The sequence below is a fragment of the Poecilia latipinna genome, unplaced genomic scaffold (genome assembly GCF_001443285.1).
Source record: "Poecilia latipinna isolate Pla-1442-1.1 unplaced genomic scaffold, P_latipinna-1.0 Scaffold229, whole genome shotgun sequence".
In the NCBI taxonomy this organism is placed as follows: Eukaryota; Metazoa; Chordata; class Actinopteri; order Cyprinodontiformes; family Poeciliidae; genus Poecilia; species Poecilia latipinna.
The window spans coordinates 472,331-495,604 of record NW_015112845.1 but is presented as its reverse complement, the minus strand read 5'-3'; the positions used below and the strand labels follow the sequence as shown (position 1 = coordinate 495,604).

The window sequence follows — 23,274 nt, the reverse complement described above, 5'->3', positions numbered from 1 at the left end:
CATGTCCTAGATGATAATATCAGTTGTTGGCCAGTTCTGCTAATCCACCTCATTTGCATTTGCTGCTTCTCTGTAAATCTGTCTGGCTGTCCTACTTACTGTTTTTATTAAATGTAATTTTTCTTTTCTATTAGAGGCCACAAAAGGAGGAGCAAGGATCGGTCCAGAAGCCCTCGGAGGAAAGCGAGGTCACCTTCACCAAAACGGTCAGTCCGTCAACCTCTGGTTCTGTTCTCAGCAGCACCTGAGTCATTTAATGCGTTGTTTGGTTCATTTATTTGTCATTGTTCATTTGTTTCCGTTGGCCTCTTTTAGAAGTAAACGGGAGAAGAAGAGGGAGCGCAGCAGAGACAGGAAGGAGCGTTCCTTGTCCAGGAAGAGAAGCCGCAAAGACGAGGAGCGGATAAAGAGCAAATCCAAGACAACCAAGGTGAAACAACTCGCGATTTTCTCACCAACCCATCTGCTATCCCCTTAACAGGATGAGCAGTTTAGTAGAACGTGGCTCCCCACATTGTGGCCCTTCAAATGATTTTGTTTGACCCCTGAGCACAAGTCAAGAATTTGGAAATTGTCTGTTTTTCTTTTAATAAGGCAAAAGTCCAAAGCCTTTTTTATGTTTCGGGTCTTTAATGATATACAGATTTCATTAAGAAATGTGTTTATTATTGAGCAGCTAAACCTAAAAATACTAACTAATTTTGTGGCCTGCCAGTAGTTTTGAATTTGCTACAGTCAGTGCTGACTTCTTTTTTTTTCTTGAAGTCTGACCTGTCAGTAACAATTTTGACCAAGTGACTTTTTTTATGGGCTTTTACATAAAACAATATGGTGGCTCCTAGATAGTTTATAATCAAAGCAAAAATGACAAGATTATCACCATTTATAGCCTAACCTCCACCAGGAGCGGGTGATATGAACTTAAAATGTTATCACATTTTGTTGTACTATTGTGATAACAATAAAAATTGTTAAACTATTTATTACTTATTTTTTTGGTAATAGTGTGGATGTGCCTGGATTGGGCCACAAACACAAATATTGCTCTTGAAAAACATTCTCATTTAAAACAGACTTCTTTAGGATGGCAGTTACTTAAAAAAGTGTGATTTATATCACTAAATCCCAAACAGTAACCTTATTTTATTATGTTATCAAATGTAATGATATTTATAAATTATCTCATGGAACAGTGGAGACAACAGCAACACTAGGACTTCTGATTATACTGTTTTTATACTGTCGAGATAACAATAAATCAAAATATTTTAAGACAGTTAATAAGAGATAATTGCCAACCCCTAACCTCCACCTGATTTTATTTATTTTTTTATTCAACTTCAACTGCATCTTGGGAGTTGATGCGTTCGCCCACAAATTGGTTCATCTCATGTAAAATTAAAATGATTGTTTTGCACTTCCTGTTTTTACTGAAAAAGTCTAAAGTGTCTCAAACGTAAACATTTGGACAGCAAAGCAAGTAAAAGTGCAGAGTGTAAAAACAAACGCAGTGCGCTGAGAGTGTCTGAATATATTTAGCCAATGAGATCGTTTCACAACTCTAAAACAAAACCAAATGAGACGGTGGCAAAAAATAAAAATACATTTAAAAGTAGTAGCGAACAGGAAGTGCTGCAGCTCTGTGACCGAGTTGCACTTAAACAAATTAGACAACCAGATTGCCTCTCAGTGGTTCTTCAACTTCGGTATGACTCCATGCGCTTTGAAATGTTACGTTTGACAAGCACCGTTCATGCCGTTCGCTCTGAAGCAAACCTGAGAGTAGAGGAGAGGGGAGATAAGTGAGCCAGAGTGTCGGACCGCAGCACATCGCTCTATCTCCATCCCGTCCCACCAACTCTAGGTAATCTCGTTTCAGTGGTAAATGTTTCCACTCCTCTTTAGGTCGTTTCAGATGGGACCACACAACTAACCTACTTCAGTTCCAGATCAACCCAAACGATAGCGTTGATAGAAAAAACAAGTTGAAGAAAGGCTCGTCGTTCCATCTGATCTGATAACAATCTGAACATCTTAGACGGCTGAAAACATGCCCACAAAAAAAAAAAAAAAAAAGCCTTCATGTTGCAGGGCTCTGTTCGTCATATCTGCACACAGTTTTGTCACGTACAACAGTTAACAGCTTTTTTTTTTTTTTTGGAGTGTGATGCAGCTAACTGTTTGTTCTGTTTTTGAGGTAAACACGAATCTGTTGTCAAATTTCAATGAGTCAAATCCAATCAGGTTAACTCTGACGCCATTTCAGGCTTAATTTATTCCAGACTCGCCTCTGTGGCTCCACAGAGACTCGGACTTAGTTAGTAAAATTCCTTGTTCCACTTGTGTATTCTTTGCCCTATAAAAAGACATACTGCAAGTGAAGAAATCTACCAGTGACTTTGGGTTTGTGCAGTGTAATTAAAATAATATATCGTCAGATTACTTGAACAGGGCTGTAAAACATATAAGGTTCATTTTGAGATCACCACAATCCAGAGCTGCTAAATCCTCAAAGCACTTTGACATTTTTATCATGTGAAGTGCCTTACAAATAAAGGACACTGTCCTTAACTCAGTCAGTGTCGTGAGTTTTTACAAATGGCCGGTCGAATTCTTGTAAGGGAGTCGTTCTTGAGCCACGGCCAGCGGCTCTCCCCTCCGGCTCTGGGTGTCCAAACTTTTTGTCTCATGAGCCAATATTGTCGAGTCAAGAGGCCAAAGAAGTGATATTTGTAATTAAAACTTATGCTGTGATAGTTTTTGTTTGCCAGTTTGATTAGGGATGAAACAATTAATCGGATTAATTGATTATGAAAATAATTATCAACTAATTTAGTAATTGATTAATTATTAACTAGAGTATGCAGAATCAAAAAAGGACCATTTGCTTAAATAACATATTTGTAGCAGTAATTAAGGCAAAACTGTACAAATATATATATATTGCATTTAAGATAAAAAAAATTTTGTTTGTAAATGTCTTAACTAAAAATCTTCAAGTGGTATAATTTCAGCTTCATCTGGTTCAGATTCAGTAAAGGGATGCAGCGCTTTTGCCTTCCAGGCACTAAAATTTTTATTTTCCTAATTATGATACAAGTTTTTTGCTTATTACCATGATAAAAATGTGTTTTATAATTTTATTATTATTGTGTATTATTATTGTATAAAAGAGGGTTACGTGGGTAAAAAAAAAATCTGCCAGTTTTTTTTTTTATCAAATCGTCAGAATATGTAATTACTCAATCAAATGAAGTCAGAGTTTTTGTTTTTGGTTGGAAAGTGATTTATAAATTATTGTACACTATTAAAATAAATATTTATCAGGTGTTTTATTTTTTTTTTTAAATCCAAAATGTAGTCATTTCAGAGCAATAAAAGCAGCATTTAGCCATCTTTCCGTCCTGTTTTAAGCGTTGACTTTCTTTCATTTAGCAGGACTACAAAAGGGAAGAAAAGGCGGCGTACGGGAGCGACAGGGAAGGCTCAGCCACTCCGACATCATCACCGCGCGCCCAGCACAACGGCAGCTACAAAACTCACAGAGAGGAGGCCGCGTTTCTGGGCCGCAACGCCACCAAGTGAACAGTCGCCGTTTGCGTCTCCCTCGTCCCGCCGCGCGCGTCATCTCCCACCACCTGTCGCCTCATCACGAGTTTCTTCCGTTTTGCGTTACGAACTCCCGCTGCAAACCCGAGGATTCTGACGTCGAGCTCATTTTCCGGCCCGGAGGACAGGAGAGACGGTGCTTCGACACAACCTTCCAGGATAAAAGCACGTCAGCGTCATCCCGACGGCGGCGCTTGTTTCAAAGCGGCTCCGACGGACGACGCGATGTCGCAGAAAGAAAATCAAAAGCTGCTGAGATCGACCAGCGCGTGTGGAAACCTGGAGCCAACCGAAGAGGCGATCGGGGCTGCGGTCAACGTTATTTGGTAAAACTCTGGATTTTATCTGTAAGCTTCATTAATGCCTCTCAGACTGGCAGTGTTTAGTCATGCTCCGGTACATCAACCCTTTCCTCTAAATAAATTCCTCCTCAGTAACAGATTAAAAATACTAATTATGAAAATAGGAAACGTGATCTAATTCTTTTTATAAAAGCCGACATTTGGTTAGAAACAGTGTTGCCCCGGTAACAGCGATGGCTGGAACTCATCTAGTTTCCGAATCGTTTTTTCTTTCCATGTTTACAAAAATCCAAACTGCTATTTTTTTTTTCAAAGTATTAAAAGAAAAAAAATAAAAACTAGTAGTCTTCTTTCAGCTAGCTGACTGGCAGTGTACAGGACTATCACTCTAAGCTCCAAACACTGTTAGGAAACTTTGAGCGGTGATATTTGAAAGCCATTTTGTTCCTTGGTGGCAGTCACCAGCCTGTGCTTACTTCTCAAAACCACATGTGCAGCAGGAATCTGCTTAAGTCATAAAAACTGTATATTGACTATTGTCTTAATTATTTATTTAGTCAATAAATGTGAGTGGGATCATAAAGGAGCAAGAAGTATTTTGATATAAGAAAAACAAAACAACAAAAAAACTATCTGTTCAGGTAAGGAAAACTTTTATATCTGCAACTACAAAACCTGGATCAATTTGGTCAATCAAAAAAATTAGTTTTTTTGTTTGTTTTTTTTTTGGTGTGTTTGGCCTTTTTAATATATAGTTTTAATTAGAATCAGTAGCGAGTAGTTTCACCAGAACTGTTGCTATATATTGTGTGTTGTGTCAAATATTTGTCAGGAATCCATAGTTAAATTTTAAAGCTACTAAATTAAAAAACAAATCCATCGACATTAACAACTTTAATCTCATTTCAGTTAATATTTCTTTTTTTTTTTTTTTACTTAAGTGATTGTTTAAAGGTGAGGAGGGAAAGAATGGTTTGATCCAGACCTTTTCAAACAAAAAGGATGTGCAAAATTGTAGAATAAAAAAAGAAACATAAAAACTTAATTTAACTAAAAACGGCCAACTTTTACCATAAATGTTAAAAACTAAATAAATAACCAGAAGAAAGTGGTGTGGCTGCAACGGAAGCTTCCCCCATCTAGCTGATTCGGAGAAACACAGGCGTATGACTTGTTAGCGCTAGAAGTGTGAGGACCTTCCTGTTCCTGTAAGGATGTAAACTGGACTGAAGACTTTTTTTCTACAAGGCTAAAGAAAACAGGTTTCTGAAGTGCTTATTTATTTTTTTTCTTGTTTGTGGACACTTGAGAGGATTTCTGTCTGAGGTTTGTGAAGTGTCCTTTTGTCCAGCTTTTTGCGCCTCATTTCTGCACCATCCAGGAACTCTGTTGTCCTTCAGGATATTATTATTGAATAATAACTCAGAGAGCTATAATTATGAGACAGTATGTTGTTGCAGGTGTTTGGCCCAACTTTTGTCTAGCTGTAGGCCTCATTCGCATAGCTATCATTGCGTCAATTTCTATGTTGCCACAGCAACATTTCAGTGTACCATGTTTGATTTTTCTTCTATCGTAACGCTGAGGGATGAAATATTTTCAGTTAACAAGATGACTGAAAAAAGTTTACGGGCTGATTTTTTTATTTATTTTGGAAATGGGGGAAAATAAACTGAAATCTCGCAGGTCAACAAACCGTATGGAAGCACAGAAGGGTCAAAAAGTGCCTAGACCACGATTGTACAGCAAGCAAATAAAATATTGAGACTCATTTGGATGTTTTACGAATAAAACTAATAAGATCTTATATTAAAGTATTGTGGGCTGTCGGAATAGACTAACTGTTCATGGGATGTTTTTATCCTTTTATTCTGTGATTTAATGTGTTGCAGTAGTTATGAGTGCTCAAACATGGTGGCAAAACGGCAACAGATCCAGTTCCTATTTTGAAAAGTTTACGTCTTTTTTTCTTAACACATCTGTCAGAAGTAATGAGCTTCAAATGTCAGAATTAAATCGTTTCAAGCTCATCTGCCAATATGTGAACATGTACTTTATTACTTTTTTTATGTGCTCATCTTCTCCGCATTTGAGAGGACTTTTTTGTGCTGGGAAATTGGACGAGTTGATGTTGGTTCAGTAAAATAGTTTTTGAAATATTCGGATGTATGTACATATTACTCTTTGGTTTGAACCTAAGATGTTTTATTTGATTGAAAAAACTCTGAATAAAGAGACTTTCCACTCAGATGTTTTGCCTGGTTGTTTCTGTTCTACATGTCACTAATTGTAAACTAGCATTTATTGTACTACTTAGAGCTTGTTGAAGTTTACAGCATTTGGACCTAGTATCCAATATTTTTCATACGTATAAAGTGAATGGAGGTCCTCAGATCGATAAAGTACAAGAATGTGTGTCTGTGTGTGTATTTCTCACACAAAACATTTTAATAAATGTCAACAATGACCAGAATTTTCACAACTGGTAGCCCGGTAGACCAAAACTGCAACATTTACATTTTCGGCTCAAACGAACCAAACCCTTTGAAAAACCTGTTCCCCTCCTCGCCTGTGGTGGCGCTACACCAAATCCCACTGAGGGAAAACGACAGGAAAGTCTCCACAGAAAACATGAGTGCAACTTTCTTCTTCGTAAAATGTAAACAAAAATGGACTTGAGTCAAAATTTAGCTGCTGTAGGATTCCTCCTCTGTCTTTGGTAAAAGACCGCAAGGCATTACTCCCGCTAGTGCTAAACTCTCACATTTGTTTAGGTAATATATGCCCAGCGATATAGTTCGCTTCCTGCTTTTGGAGCCGTCTCAGGTCCACTTGGCGTTTACATACGGATTCGAACCGCACCAGAGTTCACTTCAACCGAACGGAGACCTAGGTTTGTAGGCAGACCAGAGACCACCTTCCCAAACGAACCAGACTTTCAAGGCAACCGAAGTGGCGTTCACACCAGGGCTGGTGTAAATTCACTGTCTGACGGTGGACTGGTGCTAAATTGTCTTACGTAGTCTAATCTCATAGACTTTAACGCAGTGAAGTCCTCCGGTTCGCCTTCGATGCTCGGTGTGTTTGAGCCACCTTCTGTCATCCACTGCGGGGTGAACTGTTGGAACATTTCCATCGTCGTATAACCGCCTGCAAAGGTAAAAGGTGAGCTTTGGAAGTGTGTCCTCTGTGTGTCCAGCAAAGTGTCCGTTGTGTCATCATCGTCTGCCGCGCTGTCTCCGTCCCTCTCGCTCCAGGCGTGAGCCATTTCCAGACTGTCGTCCTCGCAGGTCCTGACATGCGGCAGCATCGACGACAACGTCTGAGGCGGGATCACGGCTTCCCTCTCTAGAATCTGGAAACTCTTCGTGTCCCATTCCTCCACCGCTTTTAGAGTCACTAATGCCTCCAGGAGTTTCTGAGTGGAAGATGGTACATCATCAACAGTTTGCATTCCTTTAAGGTTGTAAAAGTTGTAAAAGAAAAGCAGAAATGCACATTTACCAGTTGTCCGGGACTCTCTATTTTCTGCACTGCGTTGCTGTGTCCAGGGTTGGGCACCCTTGGCCACAGAATGGCTTTTACCCTAGGCACAGTCAGTGTATGAGTAATGTTGTGTTTTGCTGTTCAACTTTATTGCCATCAGAAGTAGGGTATAAATGTTTTACCTTTTTATCACCGGAGACCCAAATACCAGCAAACAGACCACCACTACGAAGGCTGCGATTGCGACCCTGATGCTGAAATTCACTGTGCAAAGAACAAAATAAAAATTCAAACTTCAGCTCAAAAGAATAAATGTCTTAAAACTTACTAATCAAATAACCTTTCGGATCCGTTTTAAAGACACTCGGAATGCTTCGGATTCCTTCGCCCGCCGATGTGAAACCAGATATCTGGACTTGATACGCCGTTCCACTTTTGAGGGCCTCCATGTGAAAGCTGGTAGAACCCGGATCCACCGTTATATCTGTGACAAAATGGGACTTTGTTTGAGTTGTGCTTCTGGTGCTTGGGTATTTACCTACGAACCAACAGGAATCTCTGCTGCAGCATTGCTGGGAACAAATTTTGCATTCGAATGCAGAGCGCGCTCTGCTCTCTGACACCGACCGTCTCCGTTTTGGCATTTGGTATTGGGCTTGCACTCGGGATATTTACCTCAACTGAAGTTGATTTCGCAAACAACATACCACAAATTTCCCTTTGTCTAGATTCCATTCATAATTACTCACAGTTGTTTCTCGAGGCCCATTAGCATGATGCACTTTGCCCTACTTAGCTGAAAACCAGACTAGTTATGACTCATTCTTTTCAGTTTGGCAGAATTAGAGTTCAAAAGCAGTGCTTTTGGGTCAGCGTCTGTGTCAACAAATTACATGCTCAAGAAATTATTTACCATTCTGATTGACACCGTGTAAGTTAGAAACATATTGGTGAATCTACTACAGGACAAAGCAGAAATGAAGGTGAAGGCGCCATGTTTATTTCGCTAAAACTCTTCCTAGCTATCACTTGGTTTGATATGATTGGTCCTTACTGTGCGCTGTGCTCGTCTCCTGGTAATGATGCTCAGTGTAGTAGATAATGTAACCCAGCAGGAACCCTCTCAAGTCTTCCTCTGGGATTTGTGACCACTGGAGCACTGCTGAATTAAGCGTCACGTTGTGGAAGCTGACGTTTGCTGGGGCGCCGACAGGAGCTGTGGGCGATTCCAAGACATGATCACGTAAAGTGAATTTTTTTTTTGTTTTATAATTGTAAAATATACTCAGATTGTAAGATAAAATTTTAAAAGTGCAGGCAGCAGAGGCGACCCTAGGACTGTTTTCGGGGGGGCTGAAGCCTCCCTAAAATATTCGAAAACCTCCCTGGAATAATGTGTTTTTTGTTTGTTTTGGGGGGTTTTTTTTACAAAAAACTGCCTGCAAATTCTATATAAATAACCACATAAGGTATTATATTTAAGTTCGGAAGATGATACAAGTGTGAAAGTTTGCACAAGTGTTCTTCAGAGGCTTTCTAACAATTTTAGGTGTAGAGCCACAGAAAATTAGAACTATCTTGGCGTCATTTACAAGACAATGATTTAATTCCATTAACTGTCATATTTTACAGTAGAAGAGTTTTCTGTTACGCTGAATACTGAAAAGCAACTTCTCTGTTTTGTTGCTGTTTGACAGATTTTGTTCTCGCCTACTACGAAATGTCAAGGTCAAATTTTATTTGCAAAGCACTTTAGGGCAGTTAATATCTGCTTTTAAAGTGCTGTACAGTATTCATAAAGCACAGATAAAAACACATAACAATAAAACACAAATTAAAAGACATCCTGTGCATTCTGTAGGGGCAGAGCCCCCCCTCTTCTTAAAACCTAGCAACGCCCCTGGCAGGCGGTATCTGACTTACATCCTTCAGTGTGATAAAACTCTGTAGTCCCGTAGGTGCTCTCACTGTTGTTGATGGACTTCATGTTGCAGGTGTTCTTGTTTGGTCGCAAATGCAGAGTGACTCTGTACCTGGTGTAAGGCTCCAAATGTTCTGGAGTAATTTGAAAAATAAAAAAAAAAGGTTATATTATAGACTGGCCATTCAATTTACAGCAAGTAAGTATTAAATGTCTCAAGTCAACATGTCTCTCAGTTTGAATATTTTTAACAAGGCCCATCAATGTAAAATACACATCAGATCTTGGCAACAACCTGGGTGATGCACACATAACCAGAAAATCAAACCATATTAGTTCATAAATGAAGTTATGGGTGAAAATCCACATGAAGAAAATGTGCAAAACGTCAATAAAACTGCTCTAATAAAACATAGCTACGGACATCTGAAGGGAACTTTGTTTCATACCGGTTGCGAATATTCAAAACAAGAAAAACCTTGATATAGTTAACACTTGATTCTCCCTCTGTGTTTCACCTACAGACCAAAAATAAACACTTGATTTAGATCAGATTTCACGCTGATGCACGTCTTTCCCCACCACCGGCTGCTTCTTTCAGCAAAGCACTTCAAAGTGAGCAGTTCAAAACGGGACTTCCTATCATCTTTTCCATTTCACTTCCATTTAGTTTGGCAGAAAAACAAACAACTAAAGGAAATGAAGACGATGGGGGGGTATTTACCATAACCAAAAGAAAGACATGTTATTGGAAACCTTCTGCTGTTAAGAAACATGAACGTTATTCCAAACATATCAGGTGTATTTAGACACTTCATCTAATATACTGCATGTTGTCCAGTAAAGGCTACAGTTTTAAATGTCCTTGCTGTAGTAAAGTATTTTGATCGTTAGTTGCTAACAGCACATGGAAATTTATATTTAAAATTATTTTCATTCAAGCAAGAACTTTGTATTTGACAATAAAAGTGTGCAAAAGAAGACTAACATAGGTAACACACACTATACACACACACACACACGGCTCCACACGCTCACTCAGAGTAAACACAACCTCAGCTCAATCCAGACACGCATCACGTCTTTGGTCGGGACCGCTTCAGACCCAACAGCAGTGAAACTGAATCATTTCACCAGGGCTGAAACAATTAATCGGATTAATCGCGACAATTGTGATTAATTGATTATTGAAATGATCGTCAAGGATGGAGGGATGGATACACAACAGGGCTGAGATGATTAATCGGATTAATTGATTATTGAAGTAATAATCAACTAATTGATTAATCGTTAACTGGACTACTCAAGATGGTCATTCTTTCATTTACAGAAAGAAAACAAATTTAGAGTAATTAAGCCAAAACTGTTCAAAAACTATATTGCATTTAAGATAAAAATAGCTTTGTATGTAAATATGTCAGCTTTAGCTTTAGCTGCACCCGGTTCCGATTTACCAAAGGATCTTTTGGTTTTGCATTTTAGGAAATGCAGTTTTTATTTTCTACATTTTAAAAGTAATTTAATTATTTGTTTATTTGCATTTACTTGTATTTCTAAAAAAATTTGCTAAAGAGGTTAAATCAAAAATCCGTAGAATGTGCCATTCTCTGATTAATCGTTTGAAAAATTGATTAATCGATTATTTAAATTATTCTTAATTGTAACCCTAACGTACACCGTGACGCATGCTAGCGCCGGATGAGTGAGTACCGCTCCCTTCTGCACATGTGCAACAAAAGGCTTACGGTCGTTAAGGCTGCAGTGTAGTTGGTCAGGAAAGGCGACAAAAAGCAAAGACTCTGTGTCAAATTTCGTTCTCTAAATTTCCCACCACTCGCTTGTTTGAACAGCTTACCCACCTGATATAGAGGAAACGGTCTTCCTGGCAATGGCGTCCTCAAAGAAGGACAGGTACCATCCCGAGTGTCCCTGTTTCATCCACTCCACCACGTAGCAGACGTACTTCTCGATCAGATCGGGCCTCCAGTGGATCGTGAACGCCGTGCTGTTGTGGACTGTCACATTCAGCCTCCTGTCTCCCAAAACTGCGGATTCAAAGTTTCGTCATGGTCTACGGCGCCACGGCGTCATTCATTCAGTAACCAAAACAATCTGCTGAGTTTGTACTTCGATGTTTATTGAAAGCTACAGATCAAAAACGAAACGACGGCCATACACTAGGTGATAAACGTCCAAAGCAGTGGGTAGAAATATAAACGTGTTCAAATTTACCGCTTCTCCAGCAACATCACAATTATGATCTCTTCCTATTTATAAGTTATTGTAGCAACATACTCTGATTATTCATCAAAGTATTGATTCAATGATGTGCTTACAATATTCCCATATGTAAGAGTGTTACTAATAGTAGCTCTACTAGCATTAATGACAATAATAATGATAATATTGTTAATATCAACAACATAAGATATCAAGATAATTTCCCATGTACAGAGCAGACCATGTCCTTAATGCTTTAACGCCACAGTCTGTCTGTCCCACACAAAACGCAAAAACTTCTTGCGGTTCTGAACTCGGTTTTAATTTTCATTTCCCTATGAAATTCTGTTTCCTGCTTTAAATAACACATTGCACCCTGTTTGTGAATTCACCAAATTAGTAAGTTTTAATAATTTAGGTTTTATAAGTTTGTCATTTGAAAACAACAACAACAAAAAAAAGAAGTGATTTTCTTACTGTTGGCGCCTGTGTGCTGTGGTATGACGTGGGTGGCAGCTGGCGAAACGCTCGCGTTGTTGTAAGCGCTGATGTTGAGGCGGTACGCCGAGTAGGAGAGGATCAGTCTGATCTCCGGCTCTGAGGTGGTCAGCTGCGCCTGCGGAGGCTCTCCGGACTCTTTCCAAACGGTCACTCTGTAGCCGTCGTACAGATCTTTGACAGGAAACTACCAAACAGCACAACTCCCGTTTCAGCACCGTGTCATTCTCATTACTATCTTTTCTTTTCTTTTTTTATTTTTTAGGATGTGTTAAAACTGCGTTGATTCAAGGTGTGCAAGTACCTTCCAGGTTATGGAAATCAACCGGCAGCCGGTTTTCTGCATAATATCGGTGTATTTGGCGCTGACAAGGATGGGTCGAGTTGTAAGCTCTGAAAAAAAGAGATTCGACGTAGTCAATATTTTCAATATTTTCTGGATTTTTACTGCTTTACTTGATTTCTGAATTCAATCTGAAGTCAGTCCTCACCTGATGGGACGTAGTAATTTTTACTCCGTGGACACTGTGAGCATTCAGCAGTAGTCACACACTGTATCTGGACAATGTAGACCAATGAGGGCGTTAGCTTCTCCACCATGGCTGTGTTTGGAAGCTGAGACTCTACAGTCTGTGAACAAAGGCAGAAATCAGTGAGCTGGAAACAAGTCAAACCAGGTTTGATTCATTTTGATAACTTTAACGCTGTAGTGTAGAACTTTTATAATGAATATGTTTACACATTACTATGTTGTGACAGTGTAACACGAGACAGATAATTTGTGAAAAAACGGAGCTCCTGCGCCTCCTTCCTGTCGTCCTACTGACATCTGCAGAAATGCACTGCTCCCGATCAGAAACAACCAATCAGAGCCAGGAGGAGGAGTCAATCGGGCTCACGTATGCGCTGCTCAACCTGCCACAGTTTATCCGCCATCATCGGTGGCCATGCTAACTAGCCTTAGCATTCACTGCAGGCTCCCGTGTGGGGACCTAGCATATGAACAGCGTGTACATGAGCATAATCGACAGCACTAAGACCCTCCTCCTGGCTCTGATTGGTTGTTTTTAGACCAAGTGGTGTATTTCTGTAGATGGCAGTAGAACCACAAGCAGAAGGCAGAGGATAGTGAGAGTTTAAGCAAACTCTTCATTGTATAGCAAAAGTCAGTTCCAACATTTAGACATTGACAAATAAACAGTAAAAGCTTTCTGCTTTCTTGAAAGCTCTAATATTAAGACTTAAAACATTAAGCACAAAATGTATCAAGTTCATTTCCATTTAAGAAACAAACCAGTTCAAACACGTACACCTATAAAGTCTTTAAATATAAAGTAAAGTTTAGTCCAGTTATTTACCTGCTAGCTGTGATATCACAATATTACAATATTATCGCTTTCACTTTTTGTTTTTAACTGATGTTACGTGGTCAGGACGGATAGTTGTTCCGAAAACACGGTTTGCGGCAGTTGTGAGCGGGCGATTAATGCTGACCTCGTTCCACGAGTGGCTGCCCAGCGCTCTGTATCTCACAGAGATCTTGTTATTTCCGTCCTCTTTGAGCCAGGTCACGTTCACCTGCAGCGCCCCAGGTGTGCGAGACAGCAACACTTCGTTAGGAGGCCCGCAGGACCGCTCTGAAGTAGAGAAAAGAAACAAAAATAATAAAACTCTCACTGTCTGACATTAAGCTGTTTCTGTTTAAGATTAGCAACATTCTTTCTATTTGCCCATTTATGTTTTTTCTATTTATTTTTTTTCACGTCACAAGTTTACTTGCATTTCCTTTGTGGTTTGGAGAATCAAACATTGAACAGTATAAAATAGGTCCAATGTTTTGTTTACAAAGACGTCCTACAAGCTGAGCAGCTGAATCAGGTTTGTCTTGCTTGCACGTTTTCTGTGAGACTGAGATCGGGTCTTTGTGATGGCCTCGCAAAAACATTGACTTATTTGTCCATAAGTTGTGTTGCATCTGACTTATTGGTATGCTTAAGACCATTGTTCATTTGGAAGGTCAATTTGAGGCCCAAGTTTTACCTCATTGCTGATATCCTGAGAATCTGTGTGAAATTTTCCACATAATGTTCTTTTCTTATGATGTCATCTATTTCATAAAGCGCACCCGTCCCCCCTGCCGCAAAGAACCCACGCAACCTGAAGCTGCAGTCGTCATACTTCACAGTTCTCATGTAGTGGCTTATGGTTTGCTGACTTCTTCGTTTTTCATCCAAATGGATTCTCAGTATAGCCAAGTGCTTAAACTTCAGCTTAATTATACCACAGGGTTTCTTTCTGTGGGCATTTTGAAACCGTAAACAAACTTTTTCTAGCGATGGCTTCTTCCGTACTGAGTGGCCCCTCAGTCAGTCCATACAGGACTAAATTACAGAAGTTACATTTATCTGAAAATGCAACTATTTTGGCCAACTTTGGAAAATAGAAAATGATCTGTTGCACTGATGGGTTAAAGATTTCTGTCAAGTTATTAGTGCGTGTGAGTCAAACAGCAGAGCAGCGGTATGAAAATGGAGAACCAAAAACACATCGTTTCATATACGTATATATAGAGAGAAAGAGAGTGATATGTACGCGCACACACACACACACACACCCACACCCACGCACGCATACACACACAGACTTTCATACACTTTCTCAGACTTACTCAGAGTCTTTTTTGAACCACTGAAAACTGCTTTTGTGCAATTCGCCGTCCCCGCATTGTTTTCAATAACCTCCACCGTAAAGTTGAGGTCAAATATTTTCAGCTTTTGACTGGGTTCGGTTAGGTTGTAGTAAATGACACAATGAGGTTTGTCTCTGCAAAAACAGAAATGAGAAAGAAATGGACTTTTACAAAAAAAATAAAAAATTCAATGAAAAAACTGCTTAAAAAAACACAATGGAAAGGTTTGTGGCATACGCTTGTTGTAAGATGAAGGTGTAGCTCTTTGATCCATATTTTCCGGATTCCCACGTACATTTCTCATCGGTCTTGGATTTACGGAAACAGTCTAGATCATGGACTCCATCTTTAAAAGAAAAAACACCACACACAACGTTGCCGATCTCTGATGTGATTGCACCGATTGACGAGATGAGGACGTCTGTTCTCACCTTGGTGAGTCCCACAGTGTTGGTATTTGGCTGAAATGTTCTCTGGCTTGCACCTTTCTGGATGAACATAAAATATGAATGAAGACACATCAGAGAGGTGTCTGTCATTTGGTACAAAGCTCCTCCAACTCAGCTAAAACACAGCTGATACAAGAAATACTAGTCAGGAAATTCAAAGCACTTTGAATCAAAATTAATACACAAAGAGTTTATGGTCACGCCTTTATCACATTTTCTCATCTCGCACCTTACCAGCATCTATGTGGAACTTAACTAGCTTGTTAAAAAAAGGTTGTTGTTACCGGAACACATGCAAAGCAAAAGTTACGTTAGTGCGTTTAAGATCACCCTCATGAACAAGCTACACTCCGCGAAAGAAAGAAACTAAGTCCTACCTGCAGAAACATGGACGTGTGTGAAGATTGGAGCACAGAGAACGAGCATCAACCCTTTAATATAAACAACAGTTAATGAAAACATGATAAGTCATGCAGTTTATTTCTTTTCTTTTTTTTTCTTTTTTTTTAATGCGCAGAAATGTTTCAAGAAGACCAGAAAAAGTCTGCAGGTGTCTTACCAACGACGAGAACATGCATGTAGGTTCCGAGCCAACAGCATTTTGTTTCTGCCTCGCCGCTCTGCACCCCACGACCCGACATGGTGCCCGACACGCTGAAACCACGATGGTGGGTTTGGGAAAAATCTCACACCCACCGCCCGCTGCCATTCACAAGCGCTGCGCACAGAGCCGCTGCTCTGCTGAGACTGAACGAGGAGGAAATATTTTGGGGGAGTTTTTTTCTTTCTTTTTCTTTTTTTACGCATAGCGTGGAGGGGCGGTGACGAATTATGACACTGTAAGGACGACTCACAAACTGACAAGAAACAGTAGCTCTGAAAAATAACACGTTTTTTTTTTCTTTCTCTTTAATTTTTTTTTTTTCTTTCCCAAAAACAGAACCACTTGACATGAAAAGCGTTTGGCCTCTGCGCATAACAAGTGTGACCTGCAAAAAAAAAAAAAAAAAAAAAAACCTTCTCAAATGTAATGACTGTAAAGTTTCTGTTCGCAAGGCTGAATGTGTGTTTGAACTGTTGCAGACAGCTTTTCAGAAACTCCTGTGCGTACAGTTACTGAAAGACTCTTTCTGTGATCAAACCCGAGAACCCAAATGACTTTACTGGCCCGGTCAGGTCAGGATCCCTTCACGCCCCGTTTTGCTTTCAAAGAATCAAGAAGAAATTTCAGTTGAAAAATACACATTTTTCCTGATGAAACCAGAAAGTCAGTTTTTTCATGTTAGCTCACGCTAACATGAACAATTTTTTTTAGGAAAAATTGTTTCCTAAAACAATTTTTTTCCCTCCATGAGAAGATGGAGGGAAAAAAAATTGTTTTAGGAAACAACAGCAATTTCCTCCCTCCTGCATAGACCGCACTTTGTTGAACTCTGGAACTTTTAGAAAAGATGCGGAGAAGAGGTCATTTCCTGCATTCTGCAAAAAACAGTAAATGTATGAAGTCAATCAAACCCTCCCAATGTTATGTGTTATTTATGTGTGGCACGTGCCGGTTTAGCTTGTTCGAAGTTTGGCGGTACACGATGTTTGACGTATATCGTCAAAAAGGAAAACATGATCAATTTGTTTTCCTTTTGTTTGTTTTTTTGGTAGAAACATTTTAACTTATATCTATTTGATTGAAAGTCAAGCTATAAATTGTAAATTTACGTCAACTTCTACATTTAAAAATAATACTATCATTACTATAAGAAATTTTTCAACTCTCAATAACTCATGCAGGCACATTTAGTAACAAAAATTGTTGCAAGTAGAAAAGAGAATAGAGAAATTTGAACGTAAGAGGTTTGCGGTTTAAAAAACTGCAAAAAGAAAAACAAAACAAAAATAAGATACAGCATGAAATTAAATTTGCATATTCTGAGCCAACATTTAAGAAGCAGAATTTAATTTTACACACCGCCTTCCTGCGAAGCAAGTCAACCACAACGCTCTCGTCATCCTGTCACCTCTCTCCATGCCTGTTTTTAAAACCTTTGCATTCTACCTTTAACACATCTTGCATATCGATTAATTCAATCGACTTCACAGCATTTTGTTAATAACATCAAATTACACTTTTTTTTTGTCTCGTTTCTTGGTTGGCACTCAAGCCCTCTGCCCCTTCCATTATGTGGTTTATAGTCTCTAATTTGCATCATGTTTCTGTGTTACATTATGCTACTTTATGTTTTATTTTAAAACATTTTTGCAAGTAGGATTTTTTTATTGGTTTACAAAAAGTGTGTATTTTTCTAATCTGAGTAGCTACACTCACAAAAAAAGCATACATATATATTTGCATAATTATATTGATGGTGGAATTATATTTTCGGGAGGCAGTCCATGGAAATAACATTTTGAATTAAAAAAAATATATCTTAAAACTTAACATTTCCATATAAATACGATTTAATGTATATTTCACTGAAATGAGCTGGGCTTTTTTTTAACCATAATTATTTATATTTGTAAAATAATGAGTACTGTCAATAACTATATCTGCTCTTGATCACAACATTATGCAAATCAGATCGGTATCCAAATATCAAACTGAAAGGTTTGTCCAACACTCTGTCAAAATATGGTGCACTGAAACCTCCAGAGGTTTTACCAGTTATATTAATAATCAGGTCTTGTTAGGCCACATTGTGAACATCATCTGACTCAAACTGTCACCCTTCCCTCTGACATTTTCAAATGTCATTTGATTCAATGCAGAGAAAATTGTTTAGCACCTTTACTTAAAATGACGACTGAATAGTCAAAAATATTCACAGTAAAACCTATTAAATGAACCAAATTGTGCATTTTTGAGAACATTTCCCAGTAAGTCTGATGCTTTGCTCTGGAGATGTTAGAATGTGTCATTATCTTGTTCTGACTTCGCTCTTTTTGTATGTGCTGGTTTCTGCGTTGAGTTTTGATAAGTTTATCTTGGTATATCTGGTGGCTGGGTTTTGCTCTTCTGTTGTCTGATTTTTTTTTTTGCTCTTTGTGAGTTGTTTGTTCTTTCTGTTACTTTTAACCTCCAGTCAGTGCATCGCTTCTGTTACTTGAGTGACCTGAAGGCAAGCTGAGGCGAAAATACTGTTTAATTGACATAAGGAAGGAGCTTTGATGTTCACATAATCACATCCGTTATCATTCTTTATCAAAGGAGAGGATTTTTTTTCTGGTGCACAGTTCATTGCGGTAACATGTTTGATGTGTCTTCAACCTTTTTTTTTTTGTCAGAAAAATTATGATACGTGAGTTCAGATCGAGCTTCAGCACTAGCAGATAAGACTTTGCATCACCTACAAATGTGTCACCGCTTCATGGGAAACACTTTAAAATTACAAAGAGCTATAATACACTGTCTGTTTTTGCATTATCAGCACAGCCTTGTTGCTACATGCTGACGCAACATATGTTTCGACAGACATCGGTTGACCCAGAGGTTCTTGGAAAGCAGAAATTAAATGTATAAAGCTACTTAAACAGCTGTGTGAGTTCAATATAACATTTTGACTCTATTTACTGAAAGATGTCAAACCGTGCAGTTTGTTGTGCAGCAGAATCATGTCCGAAAGATCGAACCAAAAAAGAATGGTAAGCACTTGCTAGCTTAAGCACTCTTTACCATCTTGATAAATCTCCCTATGACCATCCACCTGATGCATTCTGCATTCTTCCATTCAACTGTAAGGTTTAATGAAAAAGCTGTTTCAACAGTTAGACAGCTTCTTCTTAACTGTAGCCAAGTCCAGTCTCCTTGCTCAACACAGTACCGAGACTGTGTTCAATGACACCCATATAAATACAGACTGTGGAAGAACCACAGTGCTGGTTCTGTTGGACCTCGGCACAGCGTTCACCACTGAGGTCCAATTAAGCAACTGGAGAGCTGGATTGGACAGTACTTGGCTGGTTGTACTCCTTTGTGTCAATTGGTATATTTTTTATTGGAGTTGACTAAAGTCACATGCGGGGTTCTCCAAGGTTCCATGTTTGTGTCCCTCGTATTTCATATCCACTCTACATGCTCCCATTAGCTCAGATTATAACAAATGGGTTACCATGACTATGCAGATGATACACAGTTCTACATCAAGATGTCACCAGGTGACTACGGACCTGTTCAAATATTGAGCAAATGCAAATCACTGGATGGGCCATAACTTTAAGTTATTATCTTTGGACCTAAAGAGGAACGATTAAGAGTCAGCATGCATGGTTATTAAAGCTAGAAACTACTGATCAGGCCAGAAATCTGGATGTAGTGATGAATTCAGACCTGAACATTCCCAGTCACATAAAGATGATTACAAAGTCGGTCTTCTATCACCTGGAGCATCAGTAATTTTGGTCTGCATTTCAACTTTTCTTTACATTTCCTGCCACCACAATATAATGTTTTTTGGTTGTTTATTTGTTGTTTTATTTTATTTTCATTGTGTAAATTGCATTGAATTGCCCTGTTGATGAAATGTGTGATTCCAATAAACTTGCCTTCATACCATAAATGTATTCATAGCGTTCTCAGCCTGGCTGAGTGTTATCTGCAGCTGTCGCTGCATCCTCTCACGGGGGTGATACCGTGTTGGTTTGTATACTGTCTATTTAAAGCAGAAGAAGAAAGAACTGAAAATGATTCACCCCAAAATATCATAGTTTATTTGTGCAGCACATTTCAGCAACAAGGCAGGTCAAAGTGCTTTACATCAAAAAAACACAAACATGAAAAAAAAAAAAAAAAAAAGAAGAAGACAAAAGACAAAACATGGTAAACTACTTTTTGTCAAATGCCATCATTACACATCAGAATGTTGGTCAGTGTTTCATTAATTATGATACAAAGGCAGCTGTAAACAGGTGGGTTCTTAGTCTACATTTAAAGGAACTCAGTGTTTCAGCTGTTTTGCAGTTTTCTGGAAGTTTGTTCCACATTTGTGGTGCATAGAAGCTGAATGCTGTTTTTCCTTGTTTGGTTCTGGTTCTGGATGCAGATCAGAACCAGAACCAGAAGACCTGAGAGGTCTGGAAGGTTGATTTTGTATATATTCCTTGATTTTATGTTTTGTTTTGTTTTTACTTTTTCCTAGGTCTTGTGTCTGATTAGTACTACTTTTGAGGATCTATTACACTTACAGCTCCTATGATTGTTTGTACTTGCTTGTTCCCCTGGTTGTGTCAAAGTATTTTTTGTTTGCTTTTTTAAGTAACCTGTGTGCTTTCCTGCCACTCAATGTAAAGTCAGCGTTTGAGTCACTTGTACACCACTCAATCTTTACAGTAAGTGAGTTTTCCCTCTTCAAATGCCAAAAAGAAGGGGTTTGGGGTTTGTGGTGGGTGGGGGTGGGGGGGGGGGGGTCGCACTCACGATTCTGACATTGTCATTCCAGGTGTGAGAATTATTCTTAGTTCACACAGAAAGGATGGGCATCAGAGTAAGCGGGAGGGTTCTCTGTCTTTTTATGTAGATTTCCTGAAATTGCAAATATATTTTTGGGATCATATAATATTTTTGGGACGACCTATTGTTTTGAATTTCCTTCTAAAATGGCACATTCACGAGGCAGCAGGACCAGACTCTGGCAGTTCCCACCACAGCAAGTCGTTGAGTCTCCTAACTCTCATCCTGAAAAAACACAACGTTAGTCTAAGCATCTTACAAGTACCTCCAGTCCATGTGTTCAATGTGTGTATTCCTCAGAAAAGTATAAAAAGAAGAATCTTATTAGTGGGACTGTATGCTCAGAGGTGACAGCATATAATCACCTCTATTAAAACATGTAAGTGCAGCAGTGTGTTATCATGTGTTCACTTTTAGGAAAGCAAAAAAAAAAAAAAAAAGAAAAACACCAAGATGACTTCTAGCACTATTAGCTGCATGTTCCTCTTTCTGTAATGAACTGGAAACACACAGGAAGTTCACTTCACACCTCGCCAACTTCAGCTAGTCGGTATAAAAAAAAACGTCATTAATGCTGTTTATTATCATCTTAATCTCCACAGGTTACTGTAACATTTCACTATCTGAAAAAAAGCAACATTTTCATTTTGTTTTTCTTTTGCGTTTTCGCTGCAGGTGAAGTGATTAACGAAATAAAAGATGAAAAGGATTTTTCTTGGGATTTAAACAGAGAAACAAAAAAATAAAAATAACCTGAATTTTAATCGCTTACGATTAAAATTTGTGAACTATTCAGAGATCTCCTTGACAGGAAGCTGGTTTCCGCTAAACGAGCGAGTGTGTGCCTACTCATGTTTTTCTGAAATGTAAATTTCCCCACCTTAACTCTTATCATGTTTAAGATCAGCCGTGTGCTATAAGTCATTTGTGGGCAAGCAGAGTTGAAATGTGACATGTGTTTCTCTCTCAGTTTTTTTTTTCTTTCTTGCTTTGATCACGCCCCGTTTTGTGCTGCTGCAGTTTGACTTTGAGGATACCTTCAGAGAGAACAAACTAATGTAGGTCATGGCCGCCGCTGGCATTTTCATAAATTGGTCTGCTTTAAAAGGCGCCTGAATAATTTCCAGTAGTTCCATGTTTTCTCACAACATAAAAAAAACATAAAAAAAACAAAACAAAAACAAAAACAAAACAGAAACAACCAAAAATTGGATTGAGAATTAACAGATTAACCAATCAAATGTTTGCATATTTTAAACATGAATGAATACAAAAATACTTAAAGGTGATTATCTATAATTTAAACTTAGATTTCATTTTATTTACTTTTGTGAATATATTTGCAAATGTGGCTAAATATATGTAAAATTAATATATAAAATATTTTAATTGAATTTCTTTGTTTTAAATCATTTGGATGACATAAAATGTGTGGCTATTTTATAGTTATTCCATTTAAGGAATGACATGGATAAATAACTAGGTAATCATATAATATACAGTCATGCTTCTTGTCATTGTAAAATTTTCTTACTACATTTATTATTATTATTATTATTATTATTATTATTATTATTATTATTATTATTATTATTATTATTATTATTATTTTGTCTTCAGATTTCAACATGCCCAGGAAGAACACCTGTTTTCAAATACCTCAGAGTTTATGGTATTATAATTTTTATTTTTTTATTTTTTATTTTACTATAAAAAATAAAAAATAAAAAAAAACAGGCCCACGGCATCACAGATTTTCCACCATCTCCCGAGTTACGTTTTCGCAAAAATGTAAAGCTGAACTAAAACTTAAATATTGTCATGAAATAAACTTTTTTTTAATTTTTACTAATCCCAAAGGGATTAATAAAGTTTCTATCTATAATCTTCATCCAAACAGGGGACAGCACAGCAAAACATACAAAACAAGCTGCCTTCGTTTTATTTGTAAGTGCACCATCTAGTGGTGACAAGAAGTAATGCAAAGAAATTTAGAGTTTGAAAAGTTTTTAATGGACTTTTCAGACCCAAAAGACAGAGAGAGAGAGAGAGAGAGAGAGAGACAGACCACTGTTTTTGGGTGTCTACTTCTTAAAATATGTGTTGATGATCACTGTATCAACAGAGGCTCAGTAGTCACTGTTGTCCCCCAAACAACTTATAAAGTTGCACATTAAATTCATTTTTTTGATGGTAAACTATCAGTCTATTCAGAAATCATCTGTTCTGTGATCGTGCTGTTGTTGGTAACACAGCTTCACATTAATTTTTTTTAAAGCAAAACAAATTATCTTGGTTCCTTGAGGGGTTTGGAAACAGAGTGGCAGAAGAAGCTGACATCACGAGAAGCAATCCATGGAACCTGAGTCACAGAGCCAAAGATCCGAGTGACATGTTTCACCTTCACCATTTAGTTTGCGAGCCTTCATCGAGCGAACAGCTTTTTTAGCCTCATAGCTCGAAGAAATCAAACCTGGAGAATATTTTAATGAGCAGGTTAGGATAGAGAAGTAGATCATGTCTGAACACATCAGGTCAGTATTCACAGGGAGAGGGAGAGAGATTTTTGTTTGTTTGTTTGTTTGTTTGTTTTTTAGGACTCTGTAACATCTAAAACAACCAGTGGTGGAGAAAGTACTCAAAAAATTTACTTAAGTAAA

The 23,274-nt window shown here is 38.3% G+C and overlaps 3 protein-coding genes across 5 annotated transcripts in view; 2 read left to right on the top strand and 1 right to left on the bottom strand.

The window, feature by feature from the left end:
- srek1 (splicing regulatory glutamine/lysine-rich protein 1) overlaps window positions 1-4,494 on the top strand; it is a 13,451-nt gene extending 8,957 nt beyond the window's left edge. For 2 of the 3 annotated variants that reach the window (XM_015032070.1, XM_015032073.1), the window contains exons 10-11: window positions 316-430; window positions 3,436-4,494. In XM_015032070.1, the coding sequence (XP_014887556.1) occupies window positions 316-430; window positions 3,436-3,585 (265 nt within the window). In that variant the 3' untranslated portion in view covers window positions 3,586-4,494. The remainder of the gene's footprint in view (window positions 1-315; window positions 431-3,435) is intronic. The other variant, XM_015032072.1, reaches the window with a different exon arrangement.
- A 353-nt stretch (window positions 4,495-4,847) lies between these two features.
- On the bottom strand, window positions 4,848-15,916 carry LOC106947216 (interleukin-31 receptor subunit alpha). Its single transcript, XM_015032069.1, has 16 exons — window positions 15,734-15,916; window positions 15,552-15,605; window positions 15,157-15,213; window positions 14,963-15,071; window positions 14,705-14,859; window positions 13,531-13,673; window positions 12,528-12,666; window positions 12,341-12,429; window positions 12,016-12,223; window positions 11,178-11,363; window positions 9,321-9,452; window positions 8,452-8,613; window positions 7,738-7,881; window positions 7,580-7,661; window positions 7,416-7,497; window positions 4,848-7,329 (listed from the first exon to the last, which is right to left on the bottom strand). Exons 1-16 carry the CDS (start codon window positions 15,813-15,815, stop codon window positions 6,871-6,873), a joined length of 2,283 nt encoding a protein of 760 aa, XP_014887555.1. The 5' UTR covers window positions 15,816-15,916; the 3' UTR covers window positions 4,848-6,870.
- Window positions 15,917-22,950: 7,034 nt separating this feature from the next.
- Window positions 22,951-23,274, top strand: part of LOC106947202 (transcription factor 7-like 1-A) — a 9,764-nt gene continuing 9,440 nt past the window's right edge. The window contains exon 1 of the mRNA XM_015032024.1: window positions 22,951-23,148. Within this exon, the coding sequence (XP_014887510.1) occupies window positions 23,132-23,148 (17 nt within the window). The 5' untranslated portion in view covers window positions 22,951-23,131. The remainder of the gene's footprint in view (window positions 23,149-23,274) is intronic.